This window comes from Ictalurus punctatus, chromosome 28 (genome assembly GCF_001660625.3).
Source record: "Ictalurus punctatus breed USDA103 chromosome 28, Coco_2.0, whole genome shotgun sequence".
NCBI lineage: Eukaryota > Metazoa > Chordata > Actinopteri > Siluriformes > Ictaluridae > Ictalurus > Ictalurus punctatus.
The window spans coordinates 11,473,581-11,488,070 of record NC_030443.2 but is presented as its reverse complement, the minus strand read 5'-3'; the positions used below and the strand labels follow the sequence as shown (position 1 = coordinate 11,488,070).

Below are 14,490 nucleotides of genomic sequence, written 5' to 3'. Positions count from 1 at the left end.
AGGGAAGGGGGAAAATCTAAATTAACATTTGCCTTTAATTATCACCAAAATGCAGGAAGCCAAACCTACCGTCAGTCATCCGTATTAGTTAATTAGTTAGTTTATACGGAAGGCCTAAGCGGTCATGCATTATTATTTTTTCCAGTTGTTTTCTCGTGATCTCGACTTAAATTTCTTGTGATCTTGACATTCGTGTGAATGGGACTGGTGTTTCATGCACGTTCGCCATCATAAATGTAATAACTGACTGCTGCAGAGATGGACTTTATCTCCACATTAAATAAAAAAGAGACACACAAGCGTCCGACACTAATGTGGTCAATCCTGCAGGAATGACGTATTTTTGTAGGCCAACCCGGAAATTAGCATCACCCTGGTACCCTCGACAAAAAGCCATTTTCCACTGTAACAACATACACAACTTGAAAAATCCTAAACACATAAACAAGAGAGGAACTGAAACAAACTTCTTTCTTTGGCAGACTTGTACTCTCGCTACGTCACGAACTGGGCGTGTCCTCCTGCCTGAGTTCAGATACCTAGTTCCACACGGAAGGGCGTTCATTTTATTAAACGAGCTCCTGTGAATATTTTAGCCCGTGAGCTGCGGACACTAATTTCTTCAGTGAAACGCCTTTATCATCTTTTTCTGGCTGTTTGAAGCGGAATATTTGGTTTAGTCGACATGTTCTTGGTGTTTGTGCTTCTCTGCTGGCAAGCAACAGGTGAGAAGGTTTCATTTCCTCAAAAAAAAAAAAAAAAAGGTGAAGCAGTTGAAACACCTTGGGTTTTAAAAAGAGGAACTGTCTGGTGGGACATGGTTTAATCTCATTTCTCATTACTAGTAAGCGTAAATATTTTTTTTTTTAAATAAACAACTTAAATTTTAATGTTTAACAACTAATTTAGTTATCTTTTATTTTATATTTCGACAAACGACAATCGCAGAATTACAAATACTAATGATTATATCTTACTGTATAATTCGTTTTTCTTTTATACAGTAAATAAACATAGTTTGCTTCCTGGAACTGGTCGATAACACACCTGCCGGCGGATGGCCTAAACGTAATTAATTTCTAAACTTGTTGATATTGTGATATATTTACAGGCATATAACTGAATAAATTATTCTGGCGCAACAAAAAAAATAATTTACAGATAAACGTAGAATCTTTTTTTTTTTTTTTTTTTTAAATGCAATTTTAATCCGAACAAGTTCGTTCGGCAGGTGTTTCCAACCCAAGCACTCGAGTTACACTTGTGCGCGTCCCAAATGACTCCCTCCTCCCTGTCTATGCGCACTACATTCGGCTTGATGTTGTGCCACTTGCACCTCACGTACTGTTCACTAGGTTTTGATTTGGGCTCGAGCCCTGCGGTTTCACCTTGACAACCCGTATTTCTGCCCTTCCCCCACTCGAAACTGGCTCTGTGGCAAACAAGGAAGTGACCCGAGGGCAAAAACCAACTAAACCTGAAGATTCTAGTTTTTTTTTTTTTTTAGATGTTATTTATTTTTTAAATATTATTTAAAAAATGTATTATTTAAACAAAATGTATATAATTACCTCTATAGGTCTATAAGGTCTATGTTAATGATTGTTGAAATGACATTGTCGTCTCACATAAATGACGTAATTGAAACCAGAATTAAATTCCAGTGAGGGGATTTTTTTTTTTTTTTTTTTTTTTTTTTTTTTTTTTGAGAGACCTGGAAGCAGATTGAAATGGAAAACATGTTGAGATATATATTGGTTAAGTTATGCAAAGATATTTTATATTATGCAAAGTAAAGGAGAAACGAGCAAACACTTGACACCCATTATAAAAGCAGTTCACTTTTTATTTGTGTAATACTTTTAAGAGCAGACAGTCATAAATCAGCTTTACAGAAATCTGAATGTAGATTTCGTTTTCTAATGAGCAAACCAGAAGTGACCCAGGCAAGGGAAACTTTAAGAGGAACCAAACTCAAAAAGGGAATCTGTACTCTGTGTTGAAACCCAGTAGTAGGATTATAAATCAGTATTGTTTCAAAACACTAAAGTGCAGCAAAACTGGCGTATTTTTGTAGACCAACCTGAAAGTTAGCATCAACCTGTTTCCATCGGCAAAAAGCTAATAGGATTTTTCCATTAGCTTTTGGATTGTAGCAAAAAATAAGTTAATGATTTCTTACACGTTTTGTTCGTCAAGATAATCTTTACAAATGAACACAGCTTTTATGAATTCTGAAGCCTAAATACAATCGCCAGAAGTAAAAAGCTTAAGTTAGGCTGTAAAAGAGCTACACAATGGTCGCATGACTTCAACGTCACCATCACTAAGCTTTATAGCACTACAGTTTGAAAGAAACGCTACAATTGGAAAATAGTAGCTTTATAGCACTACATTTTGAAAGAAACGCTACAATTGGAAAATACTATACATTTGCTAAATCTACAAGTTGGAACGGGTTGAGTTGGAATCGTTTGCAAGAGCGCGAGTATAAACACAGTGAGGCTGTAGTAGAGGAGCTTTCCTATTCGGCGTGATGTTTACTGTCCCCGACAACCTCTGTAGTCCACTATACCACTTGTTAGCGACCACCTTTTTCAAGACATGTACAAGCTTAACAAAATCATGGGTTGGGTATTACTGGTGTATTTTAAGACGTAGAATAAAATATGAAAATATATTGAGCTTGTGTTAACCACAGACCTTATTTCAGGCATTTAACCAAAAATCTCTTTTAAAAAAAAAAAAACCCATCGAGTTCAGGACGATGGAATCGGAAGTGCTAAAAATGCTGACTCATTTCCGGGTTTTAGGACACATTTTTACAGCGCTATAAAGTCAGACATTACAGTGGGATTGAAACCATGTTCAGCATGTCAGCATATTGTTAATGAGTCCTGGGATGAGCACGGATGAGGACACTCCTTATGATTACGGCAACAGTTCTTGCGTACAGATTTATATAGTTAGTCTGTAAGGGAATAAAACTGACTTTGCTCTATGTCAGAAATGAACAATGTGGATAGCACAATTACAGTTAGTGTTGGATATTATATAGTACCATTCTCACATCAGCAGTTTATTTTGGGTTTTTATAGCCTCGTTTCCTGTTTAAGGTCGAAATGTATCACTGTTTGGTTTATATTACGTTTCCTTATGACATAAGCCAACTGGTGAAGCCGGTCAATGCATAAAGCAAACACACAAAGTGGGCAAGTTTGTTGAACCTGCTGCCTTTGTAAAATGTCCTCTGGTAAAAAATCAAAGAATGACTCATAATGCACATTATCATCATAAGTATTACTTGTATACTGTTCTTGGTCAGGAATGTACAAAGATATGCAGAGATGTAATTAAATATGTAATATTGTGATTTATAGCAAACAAAATCTGTATAAGAGCACACTCGCTGGCCTCCTCATGTAATTCTTCAATATTTACCCAAATCCACTGCACCTTAGACTCACTAGAACTAAAAAAAAATTCTCTCTTCTACTCGCTATATTAAAACAGATTGATAATTCTGTAATCGGATTGCTGAACACAGTCACGTTCATGCATACACCTACGCACAAGTGCAGTATTTTACACGTACAGTAAAAGCAGAGAAAGAAACAGATGTAACAATAAAAGTGCTGTGTGATTAGAGAGCTCCGCTGTGCAGTGACGATGGCCTTGTAATGCCGCTAGATTAAAGACAGATCAACCAGTGGTGAGCTAGCCACGTTATCAAAGTACAGACAGTGTAAATAAAAGATTTGTTTGTGAGCATCACCTCTAAAATCTGTTTTTGGTGTTAACAGGGTCAAGAATGTTGAAGAATTTTCCCTTGAATTAAAAAAGTAAATCAAAACACAGAAGAGAGATCTGATCGTGCATTGAGGCAAGAAGCTGTATTTTATCGTCAGAGCTACAGTAGGGCTGTGCCATATCGTATCGTCTAGGATATAACAGTACAATTCCTCCTCGTGATAAGAATTTATCATCCCATGATATTGACGATATAGTTGATGACGTGTTTACACGCCGCAGCGTGGGCATCTCACACGTAGAGCTATAATAAGCAGGGAGGAAGGTGGAGTTTCAACCCTAGACAAGGATGAAGAATTAATCCCCAACAAAGGAGCTTCCTCCGTAATATGGAAGTGGTTCAGAGACAGAAGATGAGATATGAATCAAATGTCTGTGATTTTGTAAAGTGTGTCAAAAACCAGTCCTCCACTTCCGGCAGCGCGCTCGGAGAGATGAGGGGGTGTGTGCATGCACGAGCTACGTGCACGAGTGCTCAAGCGAGCGCATGCTCTTCGGATGTGGTTTACTGTGGACACGTGCGTTTGTTTTGTTTCTGTTCCGGAGTATTCGGTCACCTTGCGAGACATGAGGGAGTAGAGTATGGAAGCAGGTAAAGACGTATTTATTTAAGGGCAGGCAGACAAATCCAAATCGTAATCCAAAAAACTTAGTCAAGACAGGCAAAGGGTCGGGCGATCGGCAAACAGGCATAAACGGGGCAAAGCAGGAATCAAAGTTGCGGTCACAGAAAACAGGGTCAAAACACAAAGCAAGAAACATGAACTAGTACTATGGACTGGGAGTGGAAAAACCAGCGGGGACTAAATGAACTAATCTATAGTTTAAACTAACTAAATCTATCAAGGAACATAACATTAACAACGTATCTACCATACTATATCTACTATAATACTCCTCGAGGTGTACAGCCTCCACGAGTGGTATATATCCCCAATATAATCAGCCGTATAGAACCGAATAGAACCATTTTTGCACTCTTGTCAATGCACTTTTTAATGCACGTTTTTGTTGTAGGCTACAGAGTGTTATGTTCTTTCAGCAGTCAGTTATAGGCCTAACATAGGGTGTTCAAGGGGGGCTCAAAGATGACCACATCAAAATATTTTTATTTTACTCATTTATTTATTTAGTTATATTGTGCCTTGTTGGTAGCCTATGCCTGCTGGAATGAAAAAAAAATGTTCAGTGTTAAATATTTTAAAATTTGTAGTTTTTGTAATTGATTTTTTCTTTGAAAAGCAAGACAAAATAGTTAAAAGCACATTTGACTATTTAATTTATGCAATGGTGAAAAAATTGGTCAAATAAATTGAAAAACGTGTTCGTATTCGGCCTTCGGCCAAGTTTTTCATTATATTCGGCTTCAGCCAAGAATTTTTCTTTCGGTGCACCCCTAGTCTGCACTTTTTTAACCTAAGTGGTTGTATAAATCTGTTTCTCATTCACACTCACTCACACACACACACACACACACACACCCCAATGGTAGCAGAGCTGCCATGCAAGGCACGAGCTTGACATCAGGAGCAAGTTAGGGTTCGGTTTGTTGCCCAAGGACACTTCGGCATGTGGAGTCATGTCGGCCGGTAATCGAACCACCAACCCTACGATTAGTGGACAACCCTCTCTACCACCTGAGCCACAGCCGCCCAAAGATGATGTTTTGGATAAGTTACTTTAACTCCATATGCAAAGCTGAAAGTCATAACTGTATTGGTAGATTAATCCAGTGTGAAGATAAAGTTAAAGTTAGTGGATTTTTACATATCCTGTTTTCTAAGAAAGAAAAAAACATTTGCTGGGATTAAATAAACAGAAAATAACTTGAAATAATTGGTTTGTGATTAAAAATGATATTTCTGCCTTATTGTGTATGTGTTTTGTGGGTTGTTTTTTAAGAATGCTACAGGGCTTTATATAAATGCATGGTGTATTTGTGTGAATATTTATGCAATGGTTGAAGTTTGCTTTGCTTGTGGCAGTGTCATACTAGTGAACTATCATTTTACAGTATAAAATTAAGTAAATCTGTTTTTCTCAGGCCTGCATGCCTTTTCTGCCAGCTCGAGTACACCGACCGTTAGGGTCCCGGAGAACAGTGGTGAGTGTCTCGTTCTTCCACTTTTCACTTTCTTTTTCTACTGCTCTTTTTTAACTTCAGTGTTTTTATGGTTCACATTTCTGTTCTGGATTAGTAATCAGCTCAGGTTTAGTGGCGTATTCAAACCTTCTAGGCAGGTGTTTTGTTGTGTCTTTTGTGTGTTCTGTTTAGGCTAGGCAGGTTGAAAGTTTTGGTATACTGATGAGTGCAGTTAGTGTATTTTGTTCACTGAAAGAAGCAATTGAAAAGGATCCACGTGTCCTTTGTGTAACTGGAGGCATTTGCTTCAGGGCAGGTTTCATGGCTCTCAGTCACTGTACAGAAACCCTTGCATTTAGCACTGTTTGGAATAAATATCAGAATGAACTGTGAACTCATTGTGTTTGCTCAGGAGCCGATCTGAAATGTGACTACTCGGCTGATTTTGGGGCAACACCTCGAGTGGAATGGAAATTTAGTAGTATAACGGGCTCGCAGTCCTTCATCTACTTTGATGGCCAGATTACAGGTAAGAAACCCAAGTTAGAATCAATTAATCAGTTCTTAGTGTATATAAACTCAATCTTCGAAGTGTGAATATATAATATAATGTAATGTTATATATATATATATATATATATATATATATATATATATATATATATATATATATATATATATATATATAATATATATATATATATATATATATATTATATATATATATATATATATATATAATATATATATATATATATATATATATATATATTACAGTGTCTCACAATAGTGAGTACACCCCTCACATTTTTGTAAATATTTTGATATCTTTTCATGTGACAACACTGAAGAAATGACACTTTGCTAGAATTTGGACATTTTCACTTAGGGGTGTACTCACTTTTGTTGCCAGCGGTTTAGACATTAATGGCTGTGTGTTGAGTTATTTTGAGGGGACTGCAAATTTACGCTGTTACACAAGCTGTACACTCACTACTTTACATTGGAGCAAAGTGTCATTTCTTCAGTGTTGTCACATGAAAAGATATAAATATTTATATATATTTACAAAATGTGAGGGGTGTACTCACTTTTGTGAGATTTTCTCTCTATCTCTCATAATATATATATATTACACACACACACACATACACACACACACACGCGCGCGCATATGCATACATTTTTCTTTTCCTGTTTTGTCTTTAGATAAGTATAAAGGACGGATGACTCAGTACCAAGGCGGTTTGAGGATTGAAAAAGCCACCAGACAAGACACTGGCGATTATTCCTGTGAAGTGTCCGGTAATAGTGGCTATGCTGAAGTTAAGATTAAACTAACCGTGCTCGGTAGGTTCCTCTTCCTTTAGTCCGAAAATCTATTAAAAGTGTATCATTTTTAATGAAAAGAATCCAAATAAGATAAAGATGTGAAGTGACTGATGTCAATCAGAAGAGTGCTGTTAGCTGTATATGCATTAACGGTGAGGTGATGACTATTATCCAATGATTATTTCTCCCTGCAGTTCCTCCTTCTGTGCCGATCAGCCGCATCCCCACCTCGGCCACAACAGGTCGCAGCGTCCTACTGACCTGTTTCGATAAGGATGGTTCTCCTCCGTCTACCTATAAATGGTATAAAAATGGCACCCCTTTGCCTGATGACCCCAGCAAGTTCCCCAACTTTAAGAACTTGACATACAAGCTGAACAGTCTGAACGGCAACCTGGTCAGTTGATGTCCTTACTCTTGCGTTTAAGTTCCCTTTACAAATAAAACGCAAGGTTTCAAATTCTAAGATTTTTTTTCACTGTTGTAGAAGCAGCACCATTGTATCTTTTTGTGAGTAACAGGAGTTTCCCAGTGTGAGTAAGGCAGACAGCGGAAGTTATTACTGTGAAGCTTCCAATGGGCAGGGGCCTCCTCAGCGTGGACCAGCTGTGGTCATGGAAGTCCGTGAGTAAACCTTTCAGTCTGTTGTGTTCTCAGTATCCTATGAAGTTCATTATATGTGACGTACTGTTCCACTGTAAATTTCTGATTTCTGTTTTGATTTGTTTTGTAGGTGACTTGAACACAGGAGGTATTGTGGCCGGCGTTCTTGTAGCACTGCTTGCTATTGCGTTGCTTTGCTTTGCTGTGTGGTTCGCCAATAAGAAGGGATATCTGCCCAGTAAGTTCTCTTGGGAATTTGCAGAAAAAAAGCAGGATTTTTTTTATTGCAGATGAGAGCATTAGTCTACAACATCAGAACATACTGTTTCGCACTGTAGCCATCAAGTCTAAGCAAGGGATCCGTCCATTGTAGTTTTATAGTCATTTTAGTGGGCAGTCCGTAGAGGTGGAGACAAAAGCACTCGGGTCACAAGTCTTAAACACAGCATGCAAAGGAAGTACACCATTATAGGAACCTGCCCCAGACTCAGGAGTTTCACCAGCCTTAATGCGATCAGCATAACTATCACTCGGACACTTCATTATCAAAGAGATAAAGAAAAGCCCTCAGTTACCATGCTCATTTCTCTCACAATAAAGAGGACAGGAACTGGCAGAAACCTCCTTCTAGACACCTTACTTATCATAATCATTCAGCTCATGCTGTTGTTGCTTGAATTTCAAACAAAATCAACATGTAAGAAAAGTGATTCTTTAAATATAAATATATATATATATATATATATATATATATATATATATATATATATATATATATATATATATATATATATATATATATATATATATATATATAGTAAATGATTATAAATTCAATCTTTTATTGACCCCACTCTTTTCCACTTTTCACCTTTCCAGAAATGTCCGAAAGGTAAGAGATACTCTTTAGCTACTGCATATTTTCATTGTACATGATTTTGTATTTTCATTTCAGTAACATTTCAGCTTATCGGTTTACTGTCGGAAACATTTGTGTTCTATTACAGCAAGCCCAAAACAGCGGTGTATACACAGCCTAGACAGGACTATGGTGATGAGGATGATGTAAGCACTCTATAGTTTAACGTTCATACCTACAGTAACTCTATAAGACCTTGTATATGGTATAGTTCCATGTGTATGTGGTGTATATCCAGGGTGGGTGGGTGTGTGTGTGTGTGTGTGTGTATGTATGTATGTATATGTATATGTATATGTGTATGTGTATATATATATATATATATATATATATATATATATATATATATATATATATATATATATATATATATATATATATATATATATATATATCTCTATCTCTGTCTATCAAAATTATTAGTTTTAATTAACATTATTAGTTATTTATTTTAAATCCAATCAGCCGATCACGTGGCAGCATTGCAGTGCATGAAATCATACAGATGCAGGTCGAGCTTCAGTTAACGATCATCAGAACGGGGCTGCAATGTGATCACAGTGACTTGTGAGACTGTGGCATGGTGGTTTGTGCTCGATAGGCTGATTTGAGTATCTCAGAAATTGCTGATCTCTTCTGTGGTGTTCACACATAACAGTGCGGGGAAAAAAAAAACACAAGAACATCAGTCTGAGGCTACAGTGGGCACAGGCTCAGCAAAACTAGACAGACTAGAAAAACCATTGCCTGCTCTTTTCCTTCAACTGTCCCGTTACCCAGATTACAGTTTTTTTTACTAGCGTCAGATTACAGTTTTTGCCCACAGGAATGGAACCCGGTGTGATCTTCTGCTATTAGTAGCCTGAAGGTTCTGCATGTTGTGTATTCTGAGATTCTTTTTCTGCTCTGAACGGTTGTAAAAAATGGTTATTTGAGTTACTGTAGATGTCCTGTCCGTTTGACCGAGCTTGTTCATTCTCCTCTGACCTCTTTCATCAAGAAGAGGTTTCTGCCCGCAGAACTGCCACTCACTGGATATTTTTTTTGTTTTTTGCACCAGTTGTGTGTAAACTCTCTAGGCCAGTGGTTCCCAAACTTTTCCAGGGCATGGCCCCCCAAATGGCATTAACATTTGACCGAGGCTCCCCTTTTGCAAGATATCTTTAAAACACATGAAAAAAAATACAGACTTCTGAATATATCCCCCTTTTTTATTAATAATTACATCTTACATCTTTACGTTACATTAGGAATCGATTGTGTGTGTGTGTCTGAGAGTGAGAGAAAACATACATTTATTTATTTTTTCACATCAAATGCTTGAGTCCTCCCTTGCAGCCCCCGCTTTGAAAACCACTGCTATAGACTGTTGTGTGAGGAATTTCTGAAATACTCAAATCAGCCCATCAACAGTGACTACGTTTACATGGCCAGCATTAATCTAATTATTGACCTTACTCTGATTAAGATAATATTGTGATTAAGGTGTTTACATGAGTCGCTTTTAGAATACTCCTGTCATGTTCCCGTTTTACATGTTATAGAACATAATTAGATTAACAGCCTGCGTCATTACGTCACCGCGCCACGCCGTTCATCTTCGTTATGGCACCGTATACAGTTTTTGGTGTTTTTATTAATTTTTTTTTACGAACGCTTTAAGTGCAGTTAATTATTTGTCATGTTATACGTGCTAATACACAACTGCTCGAAGCCGTATAGACAAGTGCTTGAAGTCGTGGGTGTGTCCCAAATCGCGTACTTACCGTCTATATAGTAGCCGAGATGCATGTATTTTTCCCCACTACAGGCCTATAGTAGGAAAGTATGCGATTTGGGACGCGTCCGAACTCTCTTGTTCACCGTAAAACGTAAAACTGCCGTGTGTGATCGTGTCCTGTCGCAAAATGCGGTGAAAACTCCCACATGACATTCATAATGTGATTAAGGTGTCTGTAATACACGTCCATAATGCAACTAAAACAGGAGTACTCCACCTGTCTTAATTAGATTTTTGCTTACTTCGATTATGACCTTAATTAGATTAAGGTAAGTAAAAATTGCTGTTTACATGGTAGTTTCTTAGAGTATGGTCTTGATTATCTGATTAAGAGTGGATTATTGTTGTCCATGTAAACGCAGCTAATGTCGCAGTCACTGAGCTCACTTTTATTTCCCCCCATATTCTGATGTTTAATGTGAACAATAACTGAAGCTCCTGACCAGAATCTGCATGATTTTATGCATTGTTTTTGGACAACTGGACGAATGAGCATTCCTAATAAAGTGCCAGAGAGTGTGTTTTTTAATGCAGTGTAACTGGTTCGGTTCGAGCTCTGGGGTGGAAAAGGCCAATTACAAAAAGTTTTAATCGATCTCATAATGATGTGATGGATGCCTGTTGTGCATAATATTTAAACTTTTGGATTATGTTCATGAAATAAATCTCTGCTGCATTCATCAAGGGGTCTTTATTTATTTATTTATTTATTTATTTATTTACATATTTACATATTATTTATTCATTATTGCTAGTGGTTCCTGGCTGCATATTGTTGGGGAATCCCTGGTATATATTATAGTAACCTTTTCATGTACCCTAATATTATACAATATGCTTAAAGCTTTCTGTGTATAACTGAATGGAAATTGAGTTAAATTGTGTGTGTGTGTGTGTGTGTGTGTGTGTGTGTGTGTGTGTGTGTTTCAGGGGGAGTTCAAACAGAAGCAGTCCTTCGTGGTGTAGCCTCGGTTTGTACTGGCACAGGTGTCAATGGTTTTTCCTTATTCCATTAACTCCAGCTCTGGGATTTCTGTGTGCTTTTAAACTGCTTGTCATTCTGAACTGTTTACACCGACTCAAAGGTAGCAGTATGTTTCAGAACCATCCACTGAATCATCTCTTTGCACCTTACCAAATGACATCAATGACAACAATACAGTTTCCCCTGGTGTAAAACGGAATTAAAATGAGAATCCTGGCTGTCACCATGAGAACGGCGAAAAGAATGAGCTTGTTCTTTGTCATTTAGATTTGCTGTTTTGTTTTGTGTTTATTTTGAATTTTTGTACATAAATGAGTAGTTTTGTTTTTTTTGTTTGTTTGTTTTTTTTTTTTTTTTGAGGCAAAACATTTTAACAAAAGAACAAATTCGTTTGGATATGAGACAAATGTGCTTGCTTTAATATGTAAACCTTTTAAACCTTGAAGTCTTTCTTGCTTTGACATTGTGTGTGTGTGTGTGTGTGTGTGTGTGTGTGTGTGTGTGTGTGTGTGTGTACACATTTGATTAACTACATTTGTTTATCTTGTTTCTTCTTAATTTGACATAGCTGGTGTATTTAAAATGAGAGACAAGGTAGTCAACTGCAATTCTGATATTTATGTGAAGGAACGTGATCTGTACTGTTTACTCGTTTAGTTAATTCTTTGGTCTAGCTTTGTTTTTCTCTCTGAAATATGTATATCCATGTCAGCCTTCTAACTTGTTTCATTTGATCCACCCAATAAGCTGTTAAACCGAGCCTGGACATTTGGGGCATGATAATCCATTATGTTTAATATCTGACATGCTCTGATGTCAGTATGTATACTAACATGCAAAATAATAAATCCTGTCCAACTTGTTTATATTAAATCATTGTGTGTGTGTGTGTGTGTGTGTGTGTGTGTGTGTGTGGTTTTTAATTTAATTACTTTTTCCTTTTTTTCCCTTTTTTTTTTCTTTCCTTTTTTTTTTTTTTTTTTTTTAATAAATGGCTTTATCAATAACTTCTTTTTTTGTTTTGTTTAAGTGTTTAATGTTCTTCACAGCCAGCAGGGAGCAGTACAGCCTCATTTTATATCTGGCATAGCGGAAAGGCATTTAATGAAGGGTCAGGCAGGGACACTGGAATTGTCCAGTGTTCCAAATGCTAGAATTCATGTGTAATAATGATGGCATGTTCAAAATGAATGAATTGAAAGGCATTTATGCAGGACCATACATAAACTAACTACAGTGGTGCTTGAAAGTTTGTGAACCTCTTTAAAATTTTCTATATTTCTGCATAAATATGTCTTAAAATATTTATAAGATTTTCACAGAAGTCCTAACAGTAAATAAAAAGAACCCAATTAAACAAATGAGATGAAAATATTGTACTTGGTAATTTATTCATTGAACAATATGGTCCAATATTACATATCTGTGAGTGGCAAAAGTATGTGAATCTTTTGCTTTCACAAGGGGATGTGACCCCCTTGTGCAGCAATAACTGCAACTAAATGTTTCTGATAACCGTTGATCAGTCTTGCACATCGGCTTGGAGGAATTTTAGCCCATTCCTCAGTACAGAGCAATTTAAACTCTGGGATGTTGGTGGGTTTCCTCAAATGAACTGCTTGCTTCAGGTCCTTCGACAACATTTCTATCGAATTAAGGTCAGGACTTAGAATTGGCCATTCCAAAACATTAAATTTATTCTACTTTAACCGTTCTTTGGTAGAATCACTTGTATGCTTAGGGTCGTTGTCTTGCTGCATGACCCACTTCCTCTTAAGATTCAGTTCACAGATAGATATCATGATATTTTCCTTTAGAATTCCTAGGTATACTTCAAAATTCATTGTTCTATCAATGATGGCAAGTCGTCCTGGCCCAGATGCAGCAAAACAGGCACAAACCATGATACTACCACCACCATGTTTCACAGATGGGAAAAGGTTCTTATGCTGGAATCCAAACATAACACTTCTCAATTAAACCAAAAATTCTATTTTGATCTTGTCTGTCCACTAAACATTTTTCCAATAGCCTTCTAGCTTGTCCATGTGATTGTTAGCAAACTGCAGAGGGGAAGCAATGTTCTTTTTAGAGAACAGTGGCATTCTCCTTGCAACCCTGCTATGCACACTATTGTTGTTTTAGTTTGGGACGGTGTCCTGATGGTGGATTCATGAACATTAACATTAGCCAATGTGAGAGAGGGCTTTAGTTACTTAGAAGTTACCCTGAGTTCCTTTGTGACCTCACGGACTATTACACCTCTTACTCTTGGTGAGCTTTGTTAGTCTACCACACCTGGGGAGGGAAACAATGGTGTTGAAATTCTTCCATCTGTTTGAATGTGGATTGGAGGAGTCCAAAGTCTTTAGAGATGGTTTTGTGACTTTTTACAGCCTGATGAGCATCAACAACTCTTTTTCTGAGGTCCTCAGAAATCACCTTTGTTCATGCCATGATACACTTCCACAAACATGTGTTGTGAAGATCAGACTTTGATAGATCCCTGGTCTTTAAATAAAACAGTGTGCTCACTCAAACCTGTCATCCCATTGATTGAAAACACCTGACTCTAATTTCACCTTCAAATTCAATGCTAATCCTAGAGGTTCACATACTTTTACCACTTACAAATATATAATACTGGATTATTTTCCTTAATAAATAAATGACCAAGTTTAATATGTTTGTCTCATTTATTTATTTGAGTTCTCTTGGTCTGCTTTTAGGACTTATTTGAAAATCCGATGATGTATTAGGTCATATTTATGCAGATATGTAGAACATTCTACTTTCAAGCACCACTGTAAATTAGTCAGTTCTGCTAAGATTTCATCTAAAAAATTAAGCTTCATTGGTCTAGAATGTTGATTGTAGGCCAATGTTCATTTTGAAATCCTTAAATTGACATTTTTTAGGTATATATAAATTCATTCCTTTTCAGTAAGCTCATTAACAGTAACCTGGTCAGGGTTATG

The 14,490-nt window shown here is 36.9% G+C and overlaps 1 protein-coding gene across 1 annotated transcript; it reads left to right on the top strand.

Annotated features, from left to right (window-relative positions):
* The first annotated feature begins 514 nt into the window (after nt 1-514).
* Nucleotides 515-12,385, top strand: f11r.1 (F11 receptor, tandem duplicate 1). The gene is made up of 10 exons (XM_017459821.3): nt 515-725; nt 5,855-5,914; nt 6,306-6,422; nt 7,103-7,243; nt 7,420-7,622; nt 7,747-7,849; nt 7,959-8,066; nt 8,708-8,720; nt 8,836-8,893; nt 11,458-12,385. The coding sequence occupies exons 1-10, from the start codon at nt 686-688 to the stop codon at nt 11,491-11,493; spliced, it is 879 nt and encodes a 292-aa protein (XP_017315310.1). The 5' UTR covers nt 515-685; the 3' UTR covers nt 11,494-12,385.
* The last annotated feature ends 2,105 nt before the right edge of the window (nt 12,386-14,490 follow it).

Excerpts from the sequence above, each read along its gene's own strand:
- f11r.1 (XM_017459821.3), top strand. The coding sequence starts at position 686 with ATGTTCTTGGTGTTTGTGCTTCTCTGCTGGCAAGCAACAG. Across the intron at positions 5,915-6,305 it reads TAGGGTCCCGGAGAACAGTG|GAGCCGATCTGAAATGTGAC; the intron begins GTGAGTGTCTCG and ends GTGTTTGCTCAG. Across the intron at positions 6,423-7,102 it reads CTTTGATGGCCAGATTACAG|ATAAGTATAAAGGACGGATG; the intron begins GTAAGAAACCCA and ends TTTTGTCTTTAG.